Raw genomic sequence first — 27,521 nt, 5'->3', positions numbered from 1 at the left:
ATGAATCTAAATTTTTTTCAAAGAATCACCACTTTTTCTCTCTGTCTTTCTATACAAAATTAAAAGAGATACTTCAGAAAGGCGTCTTAAGATGCATCTTGAGGGAACAGAAAAATAGAAATGAACTTTCAACTCAAAATAAAAAGAGAATTTAACACAGATGGGTTTTTTTCTTACTTTCTTACTTTCTTCTGTGAAACTATAATCTCATTTCCTGTCCCCAACAAAGCAGTGATTTTACATTACTATTTTGCTTCCTAGAAACCACAACACTTTAAAAGTATTAAATTTATTTTAATATTAATTTTTAATAATTAATATAAAAACAAACTGGTAATACACTAACAACAAATAATTACTGAGCTCAAACAGTAGCAGAAAATTAATTAAGTCTTATGACTAATAGGGAAGAACAAAGTGTGACACTGAAGAAAAGGAGTTGCTGTCTCAGTTGCTCATGTAGGCTGCTTTCTCAGAAGGATTGCCCTGGTCACTCCAAGCAGTCCTTTACAGTTCTCCTTCACAAAAGCTTTTCTCTTTTGCTATAATCTTCCCCAGCTGCTAGTCTTCCTCCAAATCCCTTGTTCCTGATTCCCACATTCTCACATGCAGCCAGACTCATGCTGTCATTTAGTCCCCTCTTGTATGTGCCTATTTCTCCTTCTTTCACTGATATAATTGTTGAATTTCTCCAGACTCCACTTCCCTCACCTCTTGACTCTTTCTCTCACATTAAAGTCTGCCTTGCTGCCTCCTGCTGTGGTTCATCCTCACCAATCACTTCTGCTTTCAGGCTGTGGTTCATCTTTGTTGAAAGCCTTCTCAGCAGGTTGCCTGTTACCAGCCACAGATGCTTAGCTCTTCATCCTGGATCTGTGCAGTTTTACTAGTTGGATATACCTTGCTACCTTCCTTTGATACCAATATTATCCCATGATAGTAGTACCTTCCTTTCAGACTAATTTAAGACCCATGTCTTACAGAACTCTGATTTCACAGAACAGTTGGTAGAACAGTTTCTTCTTAATATTTTTAATTATCAAGTTTTTTTTTCCTCTAGGATCTAGAAAATTCTTAGGAAGTCAGTGTTTTCACATTTACTTGTATGTCAAGGATACTTACTTTCATTGAGATCCAAATTCTCTCTGTGCTGAAAATAAAAAAAGCAACCAAATGTCTTCATGTCTATGGCATTTAGACACAGGAGAGACATACCATAACTCAGGATGAGAGATGGTGAAAAAGCAGGAACTGATGGGCTGAAGGTGTAACTGGAAAACACAGTTATCTCCATTAAAGAGAAGGAACTCAAATTAGCTAAAAATGGCTAATTAGCTGCCTATAAAGTATTTTCATATGAGAAAAGAATTCTTGGTGATTTGCCAAAAATGTAAGTGGAAAATAAGTTCAAGGGTTTTAATGAGTTTTACCTGTGTGATCACTGTCTGTCATTTCAACCACTTCTATCCTCTCCACATATTTATATTTATTTATATTTATAAAAATATTTATTTATATATTTATATATATTTATATGTGTATATATGCTTATGTGCATATATAGATATATATGTAAAATAAAATAATTAGGAAACATGAAGATATAAAACTCAGAATAATAATTGTGGAGATAAAGGCTGCATTAGGATTTGCATGCAGGTTAATTGTTATGAGCACATTGCTCTGCTATATACCATATTCTTCTGAATTTAATTGTCTTTGCGATCTACTCATTCAAATGTAGATAAAATCATCCAAGGCATTATAAAACAGCAAGGAGTTATGGACAGCACACAGAGACAAATAAATCCTCCATCATGGAGGGGTGACTTCATGAAACTAATTTTCTTAGGTTATATTTATAGTACTAAAGTAAGAGAGATCATGGTTTTCTTATTTATCTCTAGAAATATAACCTGAAGTCATTGTAAAATTGAGAGCTTTAGAGGTCTTTCCAGAAGGAGACCTTTAGATTCCTTTCCTGCATATCTTCAAATGCCATATGAACATAGGATGGCACTAGTGTCAAATCAAATGACAAAGACTTTCCTTCTCAATCCTGAAGAGCTGAGAATATACAAACTGGACAAAACTGGCACATTTTTATATTCATGTCCCCACTGAGAGGAGACAAGCATGGCTCTAAAAGCCAAGATCCAGCTTGGACCATCTGAAAAATATAATTTCAAAACTACAAAGAATCTTTTTCCCTGTGGGGTTCTGTTCAACAATTCCTATAATCTGCCAACACACTGCATGAAAGCCCTTGTTTAAATGGAATAGCAAAAGGCATGCAAGTTAATGACTTCTTCTGAGCACTGAGCACTTATAGGGCTCAGTGCTCAGGAAGCTGCTGAACTGACTGATCTGTGTATTTCCATTGCAGCCTGACTCTGATGGGTACCTGCTTTGTGAGCACATCAACAGAACATGAGGAGTGTCTTAGCCTGCCCACTAGCTGAGAAGTGGTGCTTTTAGAGGTACCTCCTATGGCACTGTGGTCTTCAACCACTGGGGAGCTGATGAGAACAGCACAGTGAACAATTCTCTCCAGACTTTTATGCATTTCACATATTTAACTGCAAGTAATTTTCTAAGCTTTTTGGCATTTCTGCCCTTTTAATGATGAAGACATGACTTTGGCTCTTGATAAGATAGTGAAGTTAAAATACAAAGCATGGCAGTGGTACCAGTGACACAACTGAAGGCTTTCTCTAGTTCTTGTCTACCAATGAAAAAAACAGGACAAATCAACTGAGAAAGAGCAACAGAAAAAGGAAATAACTGGTAGCAGCAAGAAGAGGTTCTTTGTCCTATTCGAGGAAAATCACATTTTGGTGAAAACCAGACAAGGCTTTTACTGCATCTTCAAATTCAGTGGCAGATTTCTGATGTTATTGTATCATAGAATCTATGTTGTTTTTAAAAACCCTAGATATTGCCTTACTAATACATGCAATTAACATTTTTAGAGCAGCTACGATACTGAGTTTCTATAGAAATCAGTTTTATGAGGTTTTACCATGTTATCTTTTCTACTTAATACAGTTGTTAAATATGACACCGCCTTAATACTGCAGGCAATAAAAAAATATTGCATTAATTTTAATTTCTAAAAATATTTAAGTTATCCACCTTATAAAAAATAAGTAATGTTGATAACTATTAATTAATTTAGTTAATCACAGGAAAGCAGTTTTTCCTTCACAGTACAAATTTGTTCTTGACAGGTCTTACTGCAGCAAATAGTAACAAGAACAGTACTTATTACTGTGAATATTTTCAATTAAGTCTCAATGTGATTTCATAGACTGAGCTAAAAATATTTTCTGCTGGCACCAAAATCTAACCAGACAAGGGCAAACCCAAAATATTAGAGTACTATGGTTACAAAACTGAATAAGATCTGATTGTAACTTTTGGAGCAGAGATTTGATTAGTATAAGATAACATATGTCATTTAACATTTCATATGGTAATGAAATGATCATGACAGTAAAAAGATTCAACGTCACTTACACAAGCACTTGGAAGCATAGGAAAAACTCCTAAAAGTAGATATAAATGTTAAGGAAACTATGTTTTGATTACTTTACAAAAAAGAAAAGCAGGACTGCTAAAAATAGGATCTGTTTATCTTACACAGATACACAAAAAAATTACACCAATTATTTAAGTGATGAGGAAAAAATATTTTTTGCTTTTGTTACGGGACAATTCACCTTTTCCTAGATACACGCCATTAAAAATGGTTGCGAACAACAACTTGGATCTTTTCTTTCTTCTGTGACATGTTCTCAATGAAATTTTTTTGCTTTTTAATATACACCCTAAGCAGGAAGAGTTTAAGTGAACTCACACAGGCCTAACAGTATTAGAGAAAATCCTATTACTATGTTCAAGCAATACTCAAAAGGCAATAAAAAACCCTGTACTGACATTTAAGAAAAATCTTGGAGGAATTCCTCAGTTGTAAAGTATTAAAATATACAGTAGCAAAAATACACAGTTCACCACTGCACTCCTTGAGTTAGATTCTCATGTTTCCACTTAATTTAGATGCACCTGTGATGTCTTCAATCAATTAGTTGCATCACTATCCATTGCCAAAGCATTTGGTAACTGAAAAATATAAGGATGTGTTTTACTTTATAGTAAAATAATAAAAATTAACCTGTAGTTCATCAATAGCATAGTTAAGAAGCACAATGTACATCCAGAAGGACAGAAAAAAATAATTCCATAAATATCTTTACTTTGTGCTAAAGCAGAAAATATGGTCTTGACAAGTTTTGGGCTTATATCCTGGCTCTTCGTTGACTTCTGCTGGTCACATGTAAATTCACTTTTCTGTTCTTCACTTATCTTCCCATGTGTTTGTCTCATTTACACAGACCACAAAGGTCACATATGAATGGAAAACGGTTTAAAATTGGATGCAAATGCCTAAAATGCACAGGAATTTGGCATCTTGTTCCAAAGCAATAAACCTGAAATATACTGCTCATAGCCCCAGTGGTACCTAAGTTCCTCAAATTCAGCATTTTTACCCTAATTTTCCCTCTAATTTGATTCTGTGCATGTTGAGAAGAAATGGACTTGCCAAAAGGCAGATGGCAGGGACCTATCCTACACATCAGCATTCAGGAAACACAGGTCCTGCACATTCTGCCTCAGGGACAAATCTGGTAAGCTTTACAAACTGCAGCTGCACAACCCTGCTCAAGCAATGTAGTTTTGGCCACCGCTTTCTTTAATTATGTCTCTAGAGAAGCAGAAACCAAATGTCTTTGTCACACTGCAACCAACCAAGAAGGAGGGAGATCTGGGTCCAGAGGTTCTCCTTTGGTGAAGAGAACAAATTATTTCCCACTTTCTTGGAGAGTACCTGGCACGGACCATCTGGCATATACCTGACATGCCCTATTTTGCAAGTTATTGCTAGCACTCGAAAAAAGAAAAAAGACCCAGTAGGACAAATAAAACACTGATAAAAGCACTGATAAAAGAGCCCTGACTGTAGGCTAATGGTTAGGGTAATTTCATTGGGAGCAGACTGCTCAGTTTACTGATCCAATGGTTACATGTGTATTTTCTGGGAATTATCAGTAAGTACCCTTACTTAACTTTAAATTACTCTGTTAATATAATTTGTCCTGTTAGAGTTTTCTGTTAGTGGCACATATAAGTTTTGGTTGATGGCATCATCACACATCTTCCATGGAAAACAAAAGCAATCTAAACAGTCTGGAGATGCACTGGGAGTCACAGCCCAGTCCATTATGAGGGACATCATCACAAAATGTGTGAAAGTATGAAGAGCTCCCACAACTGTGTTTTCAGTATCTGCATGATTTCCTGTGAGCTGTATGTCCTGTGCAGTGCTTAAAAGAAGAAGTTCTGTAATTTTACCTCCCCATTTTGTCCTACAGAGAGCACAGATTGCTCCTGTTTATAATACAGACATACAGCAGCCAGTGAAATGGGCAACAAGAGACGGCATTAAAACTGAACTTTTTAACACCACAACATCCATGAAAGTTGCATACCAGTCAGGGCCACAGAGCTGTTCTGAATTAGTCTGCACAGCATGCCTCTATTACCACCTTCTTTTTTGGGGCTATTTCCATGATTTTTTAGCTTTCAGGCAATTACTTCATAAACTCCCTTCTACCCTCAGAAAGAGAATTTCATTTATCAAAGGAATATTATTAGTATTACTGATAGCATGGGTAGTGTTAAAGACATAAATTCAATATTGAGATATACTTGCCAAAAGATGCTTAATATTGCATTTCATCTAAGTACCAGGAAAGAAAGCCTAATTATGACATGTTAAATTAAAAAAAGGATGCAGCCCTAATGAATCTGTAAGTATAAATATAGTATTTATTTACTTTTTAGTTCTAAAACCATTCCTCTGATAACTGCCCAACAGAAAAGTACTACAGCCCTCTTCCTGCTGGCCTTTGGAGACCTGAAGTAAATCTCCCTTTACGGCAAATTGTTATTTATTGATGATGGTTCACAGAGCCGTGGGTATTATCCTTCTGGAACAATACAAACAGCAATCACTGAGATGGCTATGTAAGAAATTGACAACACTAGAAAAATGATTTAAACTGGAAAAAAAAACAACAACTGAATTTTCTTCCCTAAATTCTAAACTATAAAGATACACAGAACTGTAACTATGGGTAAGTACTGCAGACATTTCAGGCAAATTAAACTGAATAAGTGCCAGAGTGAAAGTATGAGATTGCCCTATAAAGTTCTTCTTTTCACTCTCAAGTTTCAGAGCTCTTTTTCATAGATTAATCAACAAGAAATTCACATATATTATATCACGTGTTAACTAAGGGATTATAAAATCCCAAAAGGAGTTTTCAAATGGAAACTTTCTTAAGGAAAGCCTAAATTTTTCCTTATGTAACAACAGAAAAAAAAATCATGTTTACTGTGAAAACAGAAACAAAACAGCTTTAAAGGTTTTTTTAGGAGATTTATATTTTTAATTTTTTAACAGGGATCTTATGAGAATTCTTCTGCTCTCAATAAGAAAGATAGCTTAGCAGTATTCTTATCAAGTAAGATCACCCTACATTTCTCTCTCTATTTTTACCTCTAATTATGGAAAGAAAAAAAATCTTGTGGAAGGTCAAGCTAAATGTTCTGATGTCACTTTGAGCTTTCTCCTTTTTCCCCCTTATTAGTGTGATCAAGTAGTAATATAAGAAACTTCCTTTTTAAGGAAGGAAAATAATTTTTTAAAACATATATAAAGATTTTTAACCTTATAAGTGCCTACAGCCAGGTGGTTTAGTTTTACTTCTACCACAGGCAGCTGGAAATCTTACAGGTGTATATCTCACTGAGATGATAACTGTATTACAGAGAGGAAATTTGATGAGTAATTTGTGACTGGGGCAGTATTGCTCAGTTGGTGTACACGACTGGCGTATTTTGTCCCAAAATTAAGCCTTTTAATCTTACTCTAGTAAGATTAAAGGACTTCTTTCTCATCTGCCTGGGATTCCTCCTGATATAAATGGCATAAGGTGTCAACTACACTTTGTGTGTGAGAAATGTCTTCCAGAAGACTTCTGTGAGATCACTGTCTGGAGTTCAGTTCTGGCGTCTCAGGTATATGTTTCTTTTCATGGCATCCCTCTCTCAAAAAAGCTTTATGAACGTGTGAGAACTCAAATATACACCTACTTCCTCTACAGAAAATCTGTTGAGGAGAACGGCATAGATTTTGCACTGCCTTATCTTCTTCCCTAGTCTTTTCCTACATATGGAATAAAAAATTTTAAAACCAGAACATAGGTATATTTAAAAGACTGTGTAGTCAATCTTTTCAGTTTGTAATTAGAGTCTATTTATTTATTAGCACACTCTCCAGGGTTTATTTAGTAAAAGCTGATTAATGCACTTGCTAATGTATTCATTATAATGGTACTTTCTCTTTGGCAAAGTATTCAGGTCACAATTCTCAACTAATGAGTAGGACAAATTTGCCTTTATCTCTTGTCAACTGCTAATCCTATATTTCTATCAGTGTAATATGTGTTGATTTTGAAAATAAATCAGATTACACATCAAGAATACTGATACAAGTATAATATTACACAATAAAGCAATCTATTAACATTAGCAGTCTGTCTCTGGAATAGGAGACAAAATAAAACCACAAACAAATGGTCTGCTTTCAATCACCTGAATTATATATATGATTAAAAAAATAAAATAAAGGCCAAATTAAACGTAGTGAATGATAATTTCAGTTGCCATTTTGTCCATATAAATTAATTTTAGGGATAGAAAACAGCAATGTCTATTATTTAAACAAATACACTCTTAGTTCAGTAAATTGTTTGCTTACTACATTGTCTCATTTTAGACAATGAAAGACAATAATTGTAGTTTCTCCTTCAGTTACCTTCAGTCACAAATCAAAGTGACTAATCATCCTCTTTTTAATAGGAACCATATTAACTGTATGTGTGGTAGAAGACTTGTTTTATATAAATCACATTTTGAATTGAGAAGTTTGAAATTCCATAACAGACCAAGACCAGTGTTCCCAATAGATTCCCCTCAATTATTCCATAAATTGAGGAAATGGCTCTACAGGCTACATCATTGTTTCATGACAGACATAACTGAGACTGTTATGAATACAGCATCTAGACAGCACTTGCAATACCCTACAAACATACAGATTCCAAAATTTGACTTTTAACACAGAAACAAAACAAACTCTCAAGCTTTTTGCTCTGAGAGACCTAATTCTCTTACATTTTTTTCTAAGAAAAGATGTACCTATGAAATATCAAGATTTTAAAATACTTTAACCTTGTTTCACTGGGGTCACCCTTTGGACCTCTACAGAATTTGTTAAAATGGAAGTGCCTCTTTTTAATGAACACTATTTAATTATCTCAAGGCCAATCATCATTTTTTTGGCACTGAATCAACTGATTTTTGTACTTTTTTCTACAGAAAACTATAGCTTTAAGAATATATGTTGTAGCTTAACCCCAGCAAAATTATAAAGGATGTCACGAGAGCTTGTAACACTGACTCAAAATTCCACTTTTACAGCCCTATAACTTCAGGCCACACATGGCATCTTAGAAAGAGGACTTAGCTGACAAGGAGCAAAATGTTAGCACAGAGAAACTGCAGTTCAGTTGCCCCCCAGCACCATCTGCTACACGTAGGTGTGCGGGGTCCTCCGGAGCACGGCACCTTGTGGCAACACTCTACAGAGACACACAAGGGCATTTATTTGTGAGCAAACACGTGGTTACACCTCTCTGCAGGCATTGCTGCACTGATCACACTCAAGTCATGCTGTTACATGCTTTTTGTCATCGCTTTCAAAAGATTTCATCTATTGTGATTGTATGCCCAAAGACATCACAGGACTCAGTCTCCAAGAGTACACTGGACCCTGTACCTGTGACAGAGTATATATGCACACAGGAAACGTTTCAGTATGTGTGATCCATGGAGTGCTATAGATTCTGAAAACATAAATTAAAGTGTTTAGCTTTTGGATATAATCAGCCTACAAACATAATAGATCTTGAATAACTGAAGAAAACACAAAATATTTTCCCAGCTAAAGGAGAAATGTCAGCTAAATAATGGAAGTCAAGACACCCAGGTATCTGCCTGCCAGGGAGCTCATGGAAGTTGAAAGGGACATCTAAGACTGTATAATCACAAGAGGGCAACGATTTTACTCATTATTGAAATATAACTGAGAACTACAGATCTGCATGTCTATGGAAGCCCAATCATCAATTTCCTTAGGGTTGTCCAGCAGGAAAATGATTGCATTCCAGATATGAATAGCTAGGCCAACATTGTTATGATTTGCATATTGTATTCTGTGAAATAAGCCAAGTCAGTTCACAAAATACTGATCCTGTATATTCTCACACTTAAAATTTTCATGAAATTAAATAATATGAACAAAATATTACACATCCTTAAAAGAAGTATGAACTTCTAAAAAAATAAACTGCAACTCTCTTTTAAGCCCAAATAGATACCGGACAATGAGTCTCATCTATTCTTATTCAAGTTTTCTGCATTCAAATGCTCTTAAGACTGACATACTTTCTGCACTTTCTTATCACTTAACAATAGTGATCCAAAGAGTACCACTGAAGGTCTTCTCAAGTAATGGATATGAAAGCACACTTGGATTTCCTTGCTACAATAATTTGAAAAGATCCATTCCTACTGCCCATGTTGAGATCAGATCTTTACAACTTCTTGAATTGTTATTTTAATGTTTTTTTGTTTGTGGTTTGCTTTTTTTTTTAAATCTCCATTATCCTTGATGAGCTTGGTCAGCAGAGTTACCAGATTAGCAATTTCTGGGCATTTGAGATTGTAAATGTCTGAGGAGAAAAGATCATTGCTTATTCAGGTTTTTGTCATATTCCATATTCTCTCTCTGGATAGAATATACACTATATATGTTCTGGAGAATATACGCTAGCCACAGTTGAATGAAATTTAAACCTTGTTGTTATGTAACAAATATTATTATGATGATGATTCTATGATTATAATTATTTTACAATTACTCATTTTGCTCCCACCTATAAAAACAAATCAACATATCCTTTACCCATAAAACAACTGTTCATACCTGAATATACTAAAAGAATTACAGACTGGAATAAAAAATGCAATGTTTTATGTATTTTGAGTGTAAATTTCTTAATACTATGACACATAACAAGATATTATATTAAAATATTTTGAAAGGACATTAAAAATGGACCTTTTAAGGCATGTACTGTAAATCTGATACACAGTCCTGAAAACAGTTATGATGACCTACTTTCAAAAAAATTTCTGGCATAGCTTTAGTTATAAAATATGAATTAAGAAAAGCACTGAAATAAAACTATACTTTACAAAACACTTGGAAAAAAGTGTCAGAGATACAGATAGGCATTTCTTCACTGACTTCCACATGAGCACACAGCTTATAAAAGCCTAATTGCTATAAATATGATCACAATTTTCTACAGAAGTAGTATTATCTTCTGGTATTGGTATGCTTTTTCAAACTTGAAATGTAAGGAGATACTTAGCAGATCCACTGAATTATGTAATTTCTTCAGAAACTACCTAAGAACCCTTTATACTTCGACCCTGTTTCTACACGGGACCACTGCCACCTGAGTATGCCCTGCCTCTCAGTTTCAGAAAACTGTACCTACAGGTCATCTACAGAACATTAGAGTCTTGATCTCAGCTTGTATCAATACATGATTCCTTGTGCAGGCACTTACCATCTGAAAATGGGAACATGATGAGACAAACCAGAGAAATTTATAAATTAATAAAATGTATTAATTGCAAGTTTTAGTCTTCTGGCATTAGTGTACAGCACTGGTGTCCAACATTTTCTTTAAGATGTACCAATGGGTAGAAACAGAATGGTTTAGATTGGAAGGGACCTCAACAAATCATTTAGTTCCAACTCCCCTGCCATGGGCAGGGACACCTTCCACTAGATCAGATTGCTCAAAAACCTATTCCATCTGACCTGTAACACTTCCACAGATGGAGTATCCACAGCTTCTCTGGGAAACCTGTCCCAGTGTCTCACCATTCTCATTGTGAAGGAAGCTTAAGACATGCAAGACATTTCTTCCTGGCAGGATCTCACCCTCACCCACCCAAAAGGCCACCACCTTGTGTCACCAGAGCCACAGTACCGTACACACACCTCATCCAGGGGCTGAAGTGTGGCCACAAGCTTGCTTACCACATGACCTGTGTGCTTGCATGACCCAGCTGTTTAAACAATGCATGTGCCTGTCCTGTTAGGTGCAGCCACATGTGGCCACCAAAAAGGCCCCTCAGGGGCACAGTCAAACAGGGCAGCAGGAGCTGGTTTGCAGTAACAGCTCTACAAAACAACCCCTATCCCCATATCCAACCAACACATGAGGGGCCTTTTCAGAAGACAGCAGCAGGAGGTGCACTAGCTGCTGTCACTGGGGCCAGGCACAGGTCAGCCCTGAGCACAGACATCTCCCAGGGAACAGCTGAGGCAGGAGAGATGCGCAGCAGAGCCATGCAGGCTCCCCTGGTTTCTGCTGCTATTCTTACAGTGCTAAAATACACCTCCTTATTCAACAGTTTTTCAGAACACCCTATTCACAGTCAATGGGTCAAAAGACCTTGAGTACTTCTGAAAGAATTATTTTTCACATTTTTCCTTGACAAGCATCTAATCAGTTGTTGGGCAACTGATTAGATATTACAGAGAGAAGAATTTAGATTGAAATTACCAAATAACTAAGAGCAATATTTAAATCAAATCTAGGCCAGCCACACAATATAGATTCTCTCTAGTGCTGAGACATCCTTGAACATTGTACAAAGAGCTGCCATCCTTCATTTAATAGCTCTTACAGTATGAGACGCCAGATTAGATCAGAAATGGTAATGTAGTGCATTGTATTTTGCTTCATAATCAAATATATCAATACAGTTACATAACCCTACACTAAAACAAGAGTAAAATTTAGTTTTCTGGATGAGCAAGTGGTTAACTTTTTTCTTGCCCAACCAGACACTTCCCAGATTTGTCTAAAGGTGACTTCATCTTTTTTCTGTCATTCATTTGAACTTGTAGAAAATAGAAATGTACATGAAACTGCCATTTCCATAATCTGCAAGTGAGCTGGTAAAACACAAGACTGCTGCAAAGACTTGCCTACTGATGGAGTCCTCAGTTGTCTGCATGATATTCAGAGCTTTCATTATATACCTTTTTGTCCCCTCTCTTCTTCATTCCCCTGTCTCGTATCGCTTTCAAGTCACACACTCAAGCTCCCTGCCCTCTTCTGGTACTCCTCCCTCTTCTGCATTGTTTGTAATCCCTCTTCTTTTCCCTTCTTTTTTTAGTTCTACTCTTTCCAGGTACTTTAAATCCCCCTCCTCCAAAAGTTTATGTAAAAATTTACCACAATTTCTGACAGTACAAATCACTGTTTTGCTCTATTTAGTAGTACATTAAAACTCTCATCACTTTGTTTCATGATACAAACTGCAACCATGGAAGAGAACTGAAAAATCTCTTATCCATGCTTGAATGGTGGTTAGCACGATGGAGATCTTAGATGGGACCTCACACAGCTGGACACTATAAACTTGCATTGAACCATATGATAAAATTGCAACAATTTTTCCTAAATACTGAACATACAATATAGCTTATGTATATACCTTGAAATATATAATATACATGCACAACTATATAAATTGCTTAAACACTCTTTATACATGTGTTATTCAAATCGAAGTAACTTTTTTCCCAAGTAAAATACACTTATGCTATACAGCTTCCTTAATTGACAATGAGAGCTTTTCAGAGTGTATTATATGGATTTTCCCCAAAATAGGAAGAAATAGAAAAAATGTATAAGATTTTAAATGCTTTAGGCATCAAAGCAGAAAAACTCTCCATTTTCCTAGGCAGAATATTTCGGTGTCAAATTTGAATTGAGATAAATGGAAATGAGCAAAATTTATATTAACGGTGAATACACTTGTAGGCTGAAAAGAAATTAATTAAAAAGCAATAAAACAGTTATACTAAAGTAATAAAACATACTATTTCGTTCAGGAAAATCGTTTTGTTTAAAAAAAAAGACTGCATGTTCATATATGAAAAAAACTCCTGCTGAAATATGCAAACATTATGTGTGACAAAAGCAAAGGTATTTTGCAACATTTCAGTGACCCTTGACAAACTGCTGTAAGGACTTCCCCCAAACAGAAGTACAGTTCATGTTGGTTCCTGAGAAGCAAGGAATGAGTGCATTAAGTAGGTTCCAGCAAACAGAAAATAAAAGCTTCAGTCCAACCTGAAAAGGACGTTTGCTAAAAAAAATATTAATGTTTAGTAAATGTCCAGAGAAAAAAGATGTTTGACCATTTTCTTCATTCCATAGAATACCGTTGATTAGGCAACTTCAACAGGATCTCCAAATGATTAAACTGTAATACACAAATATCATGTACATTGAAATGGTAATTTGAGAGAGAAAATCAATCTAGTTCCTACCAGTTTGGCTGAGCTGTGATGTGCTGCGGCTTTTTCTTGAGAGACCCACAATGGCAACCATCTTTGCACCGATGCTGGACCGTCTCTTCTTGCTGCCGCCACCAACAGTGCCCACTGCTGTGTCAGACTGGCTGCCATCGTTCTTCTCCAGCGTGTACATGTCCCCGCTGATGCTGGTGCTCTTAGTCATGTTCTTTCCTGAGACGCCCATCTGTCTGCTTTGCATTTTGGATGTAAAGACACTGTCAGCCAGTAGACGGATAAACAGTGCAGACAAAGAAGAGTAAAAAGGGGAAGACAGAAAAGGACAGGTTTCAGATGGAAGGTTTTGGGAGACTAGAGGGTAAAAGCAGCTAATCACACAGGTAGGGTTTGGTTTTGAGAGGTAAAAAGGAGCAACTTTAATTCTAAGTTCTTCTATGGTCTACTGCAAAAATACTTGACTCATCAAAATTTTGTTTTAAATAATTAGCTCTTATTCAGTGACGATTTAAAATATATTACCAGCAAAAGTATATGCACCTGTATATCATATAAATACTTTTTGTTTGCAGAATTCAAGTTCTGCAGTCAGTGCTCTGCCTCTCTTCTTCTCACTTCTGTACACAAAAATGACCTCTGAGAAACAGACACTTGATTCATTACTGAGTGGAAAAGGATATCAGTCTGAAGGCTAGTTTTGGTTTCTAAACATTCGGACATTTCAAGGATGTTTTCAGTAAGTTTTCAGTAATCTGGTTTAGCTCAGTTATCATATAGTAATGAACACCAATAGGCTTTTTATCAAAAAACATCAACAAACATCAACAAACTCTCTTTATCAACAAACACAGGTATTAGATCTGTATTTCATGCAACACTCAGCTGCTATGTGTCATAGATCACCACTACTAATAAAATGGAATTTAATTCTAATATACCTTTTGTACTAATTTACAGACTGTTTTTACATGCTCTATGTGTCTGCATCTAGATTATTGGCTGTAGCATTTCACATGTCCTACAGGGACCTGATCTACTAGTGGACTAGGCTAAGGGACTTTTCCTTTCCACAGAAATGGCAATCTACACTGATGACAGCAGTACTTATCCAAATTTTGCCCTGACATCTAACTGGTAGGTCTGGACAAATATCCAGAACTGGAAACCCTGGAGTACATGTGGGTCTGAGAATACACAGAGAATTTTCTATTTCAACAAAGTTCTTGCACAAAACTTGGATCTTTATTATTATTCTCACTACAGTGCATTTCACTGAAAAGTCCCCATGAGATGCAGTTTTAAACAATCCACAAAACAGTGCAATACTTCTAGAAACCAGGGGAAATTATTTTTGTGTTAAATCACCAGTATTTAAAGGCTAAAAAAAAAAAAAATCTTTGCTCTTTAAACAGATTTTCAAATACATGCAGAGGCTGTTTCTAGAGTTTTACTGCTCAGAAAACAGTTCTTTAGTTTAGTTTAGTGGGTATAGCCTCACTCCTTTTTCCTTACCTATAATGGCCTGAATCTATTTCAAAACCTGAAGGTTTTATTGCTTCTTTATTAAGTTTTTGCAATATATATTCTGTCAATAACTTATCTATGGAATTAATGTAATGCCCTCCAAAGCAAAGGAATCACCGGGCTTCTTCCCACAGATTCAAGGGAAATTGGGATGAGGCAACTCTTAAATTTGTCTGGGAGGTACCCAGGCAGTACTTCTCTGTTCTCTGGCTGACAGCTGCATGTGCATGAAGGCACAAAATGCTTGTTGTTTAACTACAAACCACAGGGAAAGCTAAGGGCTACTTCATAGAAGAAGCAGATCTCTATCATCAAGTGAAAAACATACCGAGTGTCCTTCTCAGGGAAGTTACAAGGGAAAATATGAATGAGAGTTTGGATCAACAGATAGAGAGACACAAAATAAAGCTGAGAAAGAGCCATAGTGGCCTTGCCTGGGCAGACAATAACAAAAGACTGGAACACAGTGGTAACCTGAATAATTTTTCTTACCCTTTTTAGCTCTCTTTGTTGTTATGTTAGTACACACTGACTCTCACTGGCATATTTATCACCAAGGAAGGAGTGGGATAGGATGTGGGTAAAGAAGATGGCAAGGAAGACAATAAGAGAGGAATTGTATTTCTATGTCTTTTCAATACTATGATAACTTACTTCTCAGATGTTAACAGCACATGCTGACATCACGTGCCGTACTTTTTATCAAATAAAACCTTTAGGGATTGATTCACAGAAAAGAGATAACACAGAAACTAGTTCTCAGTTTTAACACTACCTTGCATATAAAAAATACTAGAGGTTTAGAAAGAACATTCCTGGGAATAGCTAGTATCTTCAACTTTATCTTAAGCAAAATTGTAATAAGAATCAGAAAATTAGAGCCCCTTATCCAGTAATGCTTTTTTTAACCCCAGTTTTCAAAGGAAATATGATTAATGTGACTGTGTTTTTAGTCAGGTCTCTCTCTCTTCAATATTTTTAAAAATACTTTCAAATTAGACAGAGTGGTAGAAAACTAAAGCTATTTAGTTTCTAAAACTGTTTCGAAAACAGATTCCTGGAGAGAGATCTTATAAATATGTCTTTGGGGAAAGATTGCAGGATAAGTCCTTATTGAATCTCTGTTATTTTCTGTAGCACCTCATTCGCATGCACAGGCTGGTGAGGAAAATAAATTTTTTACTTCTTGCAGAACAACCTATTTCAATGATCCAATTTTCAAAAATAATACCCAGAAAATCAGTGGCTTCCTTCCATATGGAAAACAGTAATTAATGTATTGTTTTGCAAGTGATATTAACATTCAAGAAATGTCTTAAAGCAAAGGAAAAAAAAATTCTGCTTAGGCATACAAAAGTTACACTGAGGAAGTTACCATTTCCTGAGTTTAATGTGCTTTTGAGGTGTTTTGTGTGCCCTTTCCAAGATGCGTAATTCTATTTAAGTGGAATGCATTACAATAATTACCCTTATTAAAGAAATCAATATATTTAAACAGGTTGGCATGCAAACAAAGTTGCTATAATCTCACTACGCAGTTAGCTACGAAAGCACTGTGAATTTCAAAATTTTGCTCCTTCACTGCTAAAGGCTTCTGTATCGCAAAATGAAGTTTTGCTGTGTGCACTTGCCAACAGTGACATAGACTTCATTCAGACACCTTCTTTCAACCAACTGAGAAAAGTAAGAAAGGGAATTCAAGTGAGAAAAAAGGGATTCATATTTAGATTTATATGGATATACCAAATACTAGTATAAATGGTTAATACTGTAAGTTCATTCACAAACTTCTATATTCTTCCGCCCAGAAGAGTTGTAAATCTATTTGCAATATTTAAAGGTTTGGAGTTTTTTCCCCCTTCCTTAAAAGCAGCAGAGAAGACATATTTGTTACAGTCCCAACTAGCAAACAGCTCCCGGAGAAAGCCATCACAGTGGCTTAGTTTTTTCTCAATTCCTCTTGCAACAAAAAAGCTTTGAGAAATAAGTACAAGAAGAGTTCTGAGTGGTTTATAGTTCCTCATAATAAACCTAGAGTTGTCATAAGCATTTCCTTCATCAGCACTCTCAACCCTTTCTGGCCATCCAAATGCTCATTTACTAATTATTTTTGGTAGATGCTTGATAGATGCTTGATACTCTCACCAGTAGAAGCCATCCTTCTACCCAGGCTGCTTTTTGACAGTGCCAGAAATGGATAATTCTCAGAAAAACTGGGTGTTGTATGTCAGGTTTGGTTCCTTTCTGAGGTAACAGAAAGCTGGACATCAGAGTAAAATTTAGAGTGTAAATTATACAACCTTTTCTCTTAACAGGAAACAGAAATTACTGGAAGTTTTGTCTACATCTACATATATAAAAACAATCACACACACATCCAGTTCAACAATATTTTAAAACTGACATTAAATAAAAGTAATTTATGAGATTGCATGAGTCAATGAATAGATGTGCACTAAAACCAGGGTTCTCAAGGTGCCTTATAAGATATTAATCTTAAAAATATCCTCATCAAAGAGAACATGCAGCCAAATGGGAGGGAGGGAGGGGGGAATAAAATAATTAACTATCCTAGTCCAAATAACATGTGCATAGTGGCATACCATTATTAGAACCGAAACAAAAACAAAATCATCACACAACCTCAGCTGTGTGGCAGCCAACAGCCCACAGCAATAGCAGAGTGAAGATGGCAGCCAGGCTATTGACTGTGGCTTGACCAATCAACAAGGGAGGGGTGATGGGCAAAACTCACACAGCAACATTGCTTCCTGCATTATCTGTAAATCCAGGGAACCACCTGAGGGCACCAAGAACTGCAGACAGCTCTCTGTTTAAGTATCTAGTCTGTTGCTTCAATTTTCCAGTGAACAGCAAAAAAGGAAGAATCACTCTACTCAGTCTTCCACTCCAAACACTTTCTAGTTTTTCTCAGTTGTGAGAAGTACCTTTGCACACCAAGCCAAAAATACAGCATTCCTATGTAGTGTTTCCACAAACAAGCAGAAGGAGTACTCAAATGCAAGTTAAATGACTAATAACAGATAAGTGTAATGTAAACACTGAAATCTGATCATCCAATAAAATGGTCTACTTAAAGCAAACTTAAGACAGATGTTAAGTATTTTAAAATTTTCCCAATTGATAATTATTTCAGATAGTCACTGTTCAGTTGGGCAATTCAGCTTCCTATATATTTTACAGTACATTTTCTTAACTTTAACTGTCTATGGTCACCTACACTATAGATAAATTTTAGAGGAATACATTCTCACAGCTAAAGCAGAAAGTTCTTAAAAAAAAAAAAACAACAACCTAGAGAAAAATAAGACATTAGAAAACAAATTACCGTAAGACATCTATACAAATTTGTAATTTAAAGCCAACAGTGGAGTATGACAACCCTAACCACTGGATAACACTCTTAAAAGCATACCATACTAGACAACTGAAGGGAGTCAGACTGACTGATACCTATGATAATAAAGGTATTCTAAATAAGTTTGCTGATGATACTAAATTGGGAGGAGCTGTTGACTCAGCTTTGTCTACAGCTTTGTCATGAGGGGAAGTGGAGGGGCAGGCACTGATTTCTTCTCTGTGATGACCAGTGACAGGACCCAAGGGAATGGCATGAAGTTTTATCAGGGGAGGTTTAGGTTGGATATTAGGAAAAGGTTCTTCACCCAGAGAGTGGCTGGGCACTGGAAAAGGCTCCCCAGGGAAGTGGTCACAGCATCAAACCTTCCAGCATTCAGGAAGCATCTGAACAATGCTCTCAAGCACACAGTGTGAGTCTTTGGACTGTCCTAGGCAGGGCCAGGAGTTTGACTTTGATGATCTTTGAAGGTTGCTTGAAACTCAGGAAATACTATGATTCTGTGAAATTTAACATGGTCCTTGCAGTCGTTGAAGTTGTGCCACAACTATAGCAGTTAATAAATGGCTCTGGCCTGTTGTCTGACCTTGACAGCCTGTGTACGCACAGCTAGCTTACATTCTTCCCCAAACAGTGTTTTCTCAGGCATCCTGGCAAGAGGAAACTGCCCCTGACCCATGCTATCTCTTGAATTGTCCCTGAACTGAATCAAGGGCACCTTATCAGTATGTCAAGCACAAAGCTGTGCCAAAGAGAACACAAGCTGTTTAAACGATCTGCCCTGGATCTGTATAGCTCACCGGTATAGACTTAACCTTAACTTAACCTTAAATTCCTTGATGATACTACAAATCAGATTGTTTTCAAATTCTGATATTCAATGGGCCACTCAGCTTTTTCTGAATGATTTTAAAGAAAAACAGTAAGCAACTACAAAACTGCCATTTATACATGGCCTTCTGGAAATGCAACATTAAGTTTCTGGATTCTTTAACTCATTAATCTTCAAGATGTCTTTGCAGAGACTCACCTGTTTTCAAACCAGAGAGTGCAATTACTCTATGGAAAAAAAAATCAGAGGGTTCAATGTTTTCCAGACTCCTACTACAGCAGATAATCAAAAACTATCATGTTTTTCTCCCCAGTTTGTCAATTTTTGTATTGAATTACAAAAAAATTACAAAAAATTTGCCTGAGGAAATCTCGTAGAAGATAAGCAGAGAAGTAGGTCTCACAAGAAGACCTTTGATTGAGTCATGGTATCTTCTGCTTTAGGCAGACCATTTTCTTTATATCTGACTAAGAAGGAAAAGGATCCTGCCCTAAAGGCAGAGAAACTGATTTGAAGGCACTTTGTATGTGACAGTATATGGTTTGTAAATCTTGTAAGATGGACTGCACTGTGGGCAAATGCTTCAGATCATAGATAAACAGATTCTAGATAAAAACTTGTTTTAGTCAACATTTTTTGGTGTCAGGTAGTAAAAAACAAGTTAGAAACTTCATCCACTCTCACAGTTTCTGATGGACTTGACAGTGTTTCATAATCTTAAAAGAAAATTCTAATTTTAGAACTAATTGATAATATTGTTGGCTGTTATATTTTTCCATGAAGCAGGTGCAGACACAACAAATCCTCATTGTTTCATATGTACTAAATGGAAAGTCTCGTCCTGTTGCCGTAGTTAAAAACCTGCAGTCTTTGGCTGCAGCTTTTGAATTAGTTGTGAAGCTGGAAGGCATCTTGGTCAGATTCTTGTCTACAGAAAAAGAAACCTTTTACAGAAAGAGGCTGATTAGTATAGTAAGTGCCAAATTTCCTCAGGAATCTTCTGTTTAGGCCAGAAGAACAAAAATAAAACCCAAAACACAAACTAAAAAACCACACTGGCACCCAGGAGTCGTTATGCTTTTGAGATATACAGTATGTGGCAAACTAACCAGAATGGGAATGGAGGGACTAAAGACAATAACTCCCCTGGAATCTCTGACTGCTATAAAAAGCAATTATGAAGTCCCACAGGTTAAAGAACCTCATTAAGATTTTTGCAGGCATCCTATGTCATTGCACAGAGCAGTACAGCCCATTCTTTCTGTACATTAAGCAAACCAACAGGCAGGAATGAGAAAAGCTAAACTAAGAAAGTACACTGACTTAGTCTTTTTCTGTAGACAACAAATACAAACCACAGAGAGGACCAAACCCAAATTTTAGGACACATGGTTATTCAAGAAACACAGATCATATCCTTTCAGACATCCTTAGCCACCACCTCATTTTTCTCTCCTTATCAAAACGATAATTAGACACTTGTAAAGTGAACATCTCTCTTTCCCCCACTTGTTAAATAATATCACAATCCATCTTCCAGCTCAAAATAAGTCCCAACGACAGGAACTCCAGCCCTGAAACTTAGCTTCCTCTTCCCCATAGTAAGTTCTGTAGTAGTAATGTACTGCTTAAGCCATATAAAACTGACTTTTAAATCAGGCCCTGGCCCTGAACCATAGCAGTCTGGCAGAAGGCAGCACAAGGATCAGTACAGAATCCTTTACACCCAGTGACTTTGTAATCATAGCAAATTACAAAGAACCTCACTTATTCTGAAAAGAATAAACAAATATGTTATTCTATCTGTTTCAATGACTCACAGACTAAAATATTATGATAAACTTGATTTATTTTTTTCACTTATCAATGACTAAACTTTACTAAAACCAGTATTATGAAGCACACATATTTTTTCAATCTACAATATTATTAATTCTTTTAAATGTGAAGGAAAAATATCAATACAATCCATTATACTCTACAATATTGGTAGGATTTTTGAGGATTCAGTTTGTATTTTTGCAATTGTCTTTACAGCATTATTGGAAATTAAAACTTGTAATCTCATTGCTCTGCTAAAAGCGTATGTATCAGAGAATCAGATTTAGTCTTTGGTCACTTGGTGGACCTTGCAGAATTCTTTATTTTCCAAAGAAAAGTCAATATTACTACTTTCCAGCTTCATTCTCTGGTGATGATCCCTAAAAAAAAAATAAGGCATTGCAGTAGCAAAACTCCACTTTGCCAAGTGTATAGTACAGCTATGTGCCGTGATGTCCTAAGGAAATTATTTCAATTGTTTTAATAGATATTTTCTAATACATATCTCTTGTGAGACTGAAAGATCCACTAAAGACTTTGTCACTAAAGACAGCTTTTTACAAGCAGGAGATGAATTTTAATCCCATTCTTAATAGACATTTTAAATCAATCAGAGAGGCTCTCATTTCATTAATTTACTGCAGAAATTTAACATAAACAGCATTATGGGGACAGCTGTGATGTAGGAAAAAATATTTCCATGGGAACAATGCTTCCGGCCAATGCACATACTCATCTGCCAATTCAAATCAAAGAGAGACACTGCAGGTTCAAAATTATAATGACTTAGTCTCTGGAGATCCACTTGGTCAAGATCATTCTATTAACATTGTAGGTATAAATCTCTAATAGGCACCAGACTGACTTAATTATTAGATTTATTTTCTTGAAATTATAACAAGAAAGTTGGTGGGAAAAATAGAGAACTGAATATAATCTCTTTCGTTATGTATAGTTCTATTTAGAGAAAACTTGTGGCCACATCTCAAAATAAGAGTAACAATATCTTTAAATGAAGTTTCTTTTTCAAAGGTCTCTTTCATACAAATACCTCACCTGCTACAGTATATAGGTTGACTTGAACTGTTTCCTACTCTCCCTGTTAGATATAAAGCTCTACACACTGTTTTACTATTATAAATTAATAAATGTATAGCCTTTTCCATATCATTTCTAGCATGCTTTTTTTTTGAAACAGGAACAAACTTCAAAATGATTTTGGGTCAGACAGTGGATTTTTTACCAAGCGTTGCCACAACAAATAAGCAATGAAGAAAAAACACTGTAACGGCTGTTTCCAAACCAGTTGAATTATTCACAGGACTCCAGAGAGTTTTGATAAAAGTTCTCACCATCTCTGATAGAATATTTGACTATATTTTTTGTATAAAAATATCACTGATAACAATCTTTTAATTTAAAGTTTTAAGGAAATTGAAAATTATTATTATTCATCTACTGTTGATAAATTTTCAAATTTTCCTTTGTAAAGTTACAGAAAACTTTATTACCCTGTAATGACTCTTTGATGACATCCCCTGCTTTGATACAGTAAACTAAACCAGCCATTTACTCTGTGTGGATGCAAAAGAAGTCTAGCAAGAAAATCAGTTGAGGTCCAGAAGTCTTGCATTAGTCAGCTGCCATATTCACTGGTAAATACAAACAGTCCATATGAGCTTTAAAGGCTTGGCAATAAAGAAAATACATTGCCATTAAGGACAGGGTAAGTTTTGAATAACATCCAAATTCTTTGAGCTTAGAAAGCATCTTCCTTAACCCAGCCTGGCAAAGCAGCAGTTGTGTTTGTAAAAGCCTGGTAACAATTAGCTTGCCAAATTAAAACTGATCATGAGCAACCTGATTTAATTGAGTGTGTGTCTTATAGAAATGCACCTTGCATGTACTTAATCTGAAAGTCAAATGTTGAGTGCTTGTTCCAGCATACTGTTGAATTACAGTCTTCCAGCAGAGATGGAAGAGAGGTTTCTCTAATAACACTGCTAAGTCACAAGCTATACTGCAAACTTGCTTAGTGCTGCTCAGATTTTTTTCTTGAAGGGCTGACTAGAGCTCTATAAAATGAAAAGGAAGCAGTGAGTTTACAGACCAGACTTTAAATCCATTATGTGTCCCAGACCTAAAATCACCAGAGAAATAATGAAAAATCAGGTCAGGAAAGTAAGAAAAATTACAGACTTGAAGGCTGAAATGCTCAAAAATACATAGAGGTAATAGATGCCATGTATTTGTCCCAGGGTACGAGGTACCATGATTTATCATCTTACTAAACTGAAATGAGCTATGTGTGTTATTTTCTTATTTAGAAAACTCATTGACACAAAGCTCTGGAAGATATACATACAGGAACTGGATAGGATTTGCTTCTGGGATCGCATTAAGGGGAATCATAGAATCACAGAACCATGGAATCAACTGGGTTGGAAAAGACCTCTGAGGTCATCAAGTCCAAGCCTTGATCCACTACCACTACAGTTACTAGACCATGGCACTCAGTGCCACATCCAGCCTCATCTTAAAAACCTCCAGGGACGGTGAATCCACCACCTCCCTGGGCAGGCCATTCCAATGTCTGGTTACTCCCTCTGTAAAAAATTTCTTCCTAACATCCAACCTAAACCTCGCCTAGCAGAGCTTAAGCCTGTGCCCTCTTGTCCCACTGCTGATTGCCTGGGAGAAGAGACCAACCCCCACCTGGCTACAACTTCCTCTCAGGTAGTTGTAGAGAGTGATGAGGTCACTCTTCTTCTTCAGGTCACTCTTCTTCTCCAGGCTGAACAACCCCAGCTCCCTCAGCCTCTCCTCATAGGAATTGTGCTTGAGTACCTTCACCAGCCTCGATGCTCTTCTCTGGACCCGCTCCAGCACCTCAATATCCTTCCTGAACTGAGGGATCCAGAACTGGACACAATACTCCAGAGGAGGCCTCACCAGCACTGAGCGCAGGAGAAGAATCACTTCCCTGGTCCTGCTACCACACTTCTTGATGCAGGCCAGGATGCCATTGGCCTTCTTGGCCACCTGGGCACACTGCTGGCTCATGTTCAGCTTCCTGTCAATCCAAACTCCCAGATCCCTTTCCACCTGGCTGCTCTCCAGCCACTCTGTGCCCAGCCTGTAGCGCTGCAGGGGGTTGTTGTGGCCAAAGTGCAGGACCTGGCACTTGGCCTTGTTGAACCTCATCCCATTGGAATCAGAACATCTCTCCAGTTTGTCCAGGTCTCTCTGAGGAGCCCTTCTGCCTTCCAGTAGATCGACACTCCCCCCCAGCTTGGTGTCATCTGCAAATTTGCTAATTGTACACTCAATCCCCTCATCCAGATCATCAATAAAGATATTAAACAGAACTGAGCCCAGCACTGATCCCTGGGGAACACCACTGGTGACCGGTCGCCAACTGGATGCAGCCCTGTTCACCAGCACTCTCTGGGCCCGGCCCTCCAGCCAGTTCCTGACCCAGCACAGAGTGTCCCTATCCAAGCCATGGGCTGCCAGCTTTTCCAGGAGTATACTGTGAGAGATGGTGTCAAAGGCTTTGCTGAAGAAGTCCAGATAGACCACATTCACAGCCTCCCCCTCATCCACCAGGTGGGTCACCTGATCATAAAAAGGAGATCAGATTTGTCAGACAGGACCTGCCCTTCTTTAACCCGTGCTGGCTGTGTCTGATCCCTTGTCCATCCCGTAGGTGTTGTGTGATTGCAAGCAAACAAAAAATAAATCCCATGATACACAGGGAAGAGCCTGATGTCTCTAAAGGGTTTTATTTAAATAAATTGCTGTAAGCAGTATGGATTTCACTATAGTTGCATCCATACTTCAGTCATGAAAGACTACATTGCTTTGATTAGTACTGTACAAAGTGAATATGCTTATGCTTGTTTTAATGCTTATGTGCATATGTGTGGTAGCGGCTGTCTAAAGAACAAAATAACTCTGACATTTCCTTCATTCCTTGTAAATTCAGGTTGCTTGAGGACTTTGAAAAACCAGGGTCAGCATAGGCACTACTAACATCTCCCAAACCCATAGCATCTCTCTGAATTGATCTTCTGGGACTGAGAACTAAACAGACATGAGCAAGAGCTCTGAAGCCATAATTACCTCAACCAAAGAGACATTATCTGGGACATCATGATCTTTCCTGGGTGACTTCTGTCAGTTTGACAAAATGACTTTGAGTCACTTTTGGTCTCTGGGGGAAATTATAAAAGCATACAGAAAACTTACAACCATCATAAAAAGAAAACATTGTGAGGAAAGTGTCTTATGTCTTTCTGAACAAGAGCCTGAAAATTCTGTTTTTCTGAGCTGGGGAAGAGAGGTCTATGACCAGGTCTCCCTGCTGAGGCAATGTGTACTTTGCAAACTGCGCTAGTTTGGAGTAACTTGCCTCTTATTTACCTTGGGCCTCCATAGGAATCATGCTCATGTTATGGCTCCCAGTGGTATTTGTAAGGAAATTTTATTTCCTACTAGGGGTCACCTGATGAAAGATCTCTCAGCTTGCTTAGGTAGCACCTTGTGGACTTTAAGAGGAGTATGAACACCACACAGGTACAGTGTTATTACTGAGAATGTTCAGATGCTTGATGAAAAACATTCAAATCAAATATATGGGCAATGGCAAACCACTGGAGCATCATCTTACCATAGTTAGCAAGTAGTAAGAACACCACTTGGACCCTTATCCTTATTTCAAATACAATACTTGCCAGATGGGTCTGGATGTATTTCAAAGGCAGTGGCAGAAAACCAGTGACTACATTTTAGAAATACTTCTATGAAGTAACATGAAGGAGTTTATGTTTGTTTCTTAGAAAGCTAAGTGATAAGCTTATTAAATATTTTTAATAAAGTACATTTAGAGGAATATATAATAATTTTACAGATTTTTGTCACTTTTCTATTAAAATAATACTCAGGTTAAAACAGTGTCACTAAGACACAACCACAGAATCATAATATCACAGAAAGAAAAGCCTCATGAGCTTCAACATTCAATTCCTTGGTTTTTTAAGTTTCTACCTCAATTTTGTTATTGCTGTTGCTATTCTTGTCCACAGACCTGTTTTGCTCAATCCTGTACAAATAAAAATTAAACAGTCTGTCTATTGAAGAACTTATTTTTCAATCTAGTTTTAAATATCTTCAGAAAATGAATGCATGTCTACAGGGCTTTCCCCTGCATCTCTTGTGGTTTTGTTGGGTTTGTGTTGGGGGTTTTTTGACCACGGATGCACTGTTTTTAAAAAACCTTCAGCAGCAGGAGAGCATCAGTGCTTTATGGATCATAGGTCAGAGCTGGTTCAACAGAGGTTAAAGTTCAGGCTGGCATTTCATGGAAAGGCAATCAGTTTCAATAACATTGCATTTCTGTCATGACTGAGTTCCCTGCTGGTCACCATATATCAAAGCTGCAGACTGCTTCAAATAAGCTATTTTTTTTTGTTCACCTGTTAATAATTTGTACTTCCAAATTAATTACTTTATTATTTCCCAGTGAATCAAAATTTTACTAGCTGCAAAGGAGCCTATATGTGTTTTGTACTTACTCCAAAGTAACAGAAAAAAAAAAAAAAAGGCCTCCAAGGGCTTGATAGATGGTGACAAATAACTTAGAAACAGGTGACTTTGCTAGATTTCTTAAATTATTTGTATTCTACTCTCTGTAAAGATTTCACAACAAATATATGAATTAATATAATTCCTTTCTGAACCATTTTTCCATAATATTTCTCCAGAATTTATAATTAATTTTCTTCTGCATGTTGTCTATGAAAATGTAAAAAACCAAAATGGCCATGTTTGACCATGTGTGCTAGTAAAGACCCAGTAGCTGTATGAATTTACAGCTTTTGAAGTTTTGCCTTGCTGTAGAATACTAAAGTTAAAAAGCTTGCATAAAAAGTAGTGGCTTTGAATCTATGATTCAAATAGGGCAAGAATTCATCACAAATTCCCAACAGACTCTACCCAGCCCAATAATACTAACAAAATCTTACTGAAAAAATCTTTATTTTAAGTCCTTTGACTTTAGATATACTGACTGGAAACCTAGCCATAAGTATGCAGAAGAGTTAGAGAGACACAAGATAAAGTTGCTGGGTTTTGTTCAAGGACCCAGGGTGTGATATCCACGCCAAACTGCCTGAATAATGAAACGTTTTGCAGCTGAAAAGAGCTGGTTAGTATTGCACTGCAGCCTGCCATTCTCATCCCAGGAACGGCAAGGTCACTTTGTTGTAATGATGAAAAAATTGTTAGACCAACATATTTGGTGGAGAGATGCAGGAAACTGTATGCTGGCCTGTTTTCCCTGAAAAATTACCTGAACACTGAAATAA

The 27,521-nt window shown here is 36.8% G+C and overlaps 1 protein-coding gene across 50 annotated transcripts in view; it reads right to left on the bottom strand.

Moving 5' to 3' along the window:
- Positions 1 to 27,521, bottom strand: part of RIMS2 (regulating synaptic membrane exocytosis 2) — a 449,434-nt gene that overhangs the window by 38,216 nt on the left and 383,697 nt on the right. For 28 of the 50 annotated variants that reach the window (XM_027883430.1, XM_027883435.1, XM_027883443.1 and 25 more), the window contains one exon: positions 13,616 to 13,833. The exons of 9 other annotated variants lie outside the window; for them this stretch is intronic. In XM_027883430.1, coding sequence (XP_027739231.1) covers positions 13,616 to 13,833 — 218 coding nt within the window. Of the gene's footprint in view, positions 1 to 13,615; positions 13,858 to 27,521 lie in introns of all 50 variants that reach the window. 13 more of the 50 variants (XM_027883453.1, XM_027883456.1, XM_027883459.1 and 10 more) reach the window with 1 other exon arrangement.

The sequence above is a fragment of the Empidonax traillii genome, unplaced genomic scaffold (assembly GCF_003031625.1).
Source record: "Empidonax traillii isolate 1590-97213 ecotype Southwest subspecies unplaced genomic scaffold, ASM303162v1 scaffold126:size1624879, whole genome shotgun sequence".
Classification (NCBI taxonomy): Eukaryota; Metazoa; Chordata; class Aves; order Passeriformes; family Tyrannidae; genus Empidonax; species Empidonax traillii.
Note: the sequence above shows the minus strand (reverse complement) of the source record. Positions and strands in the feature narration are given on the sequence as shown.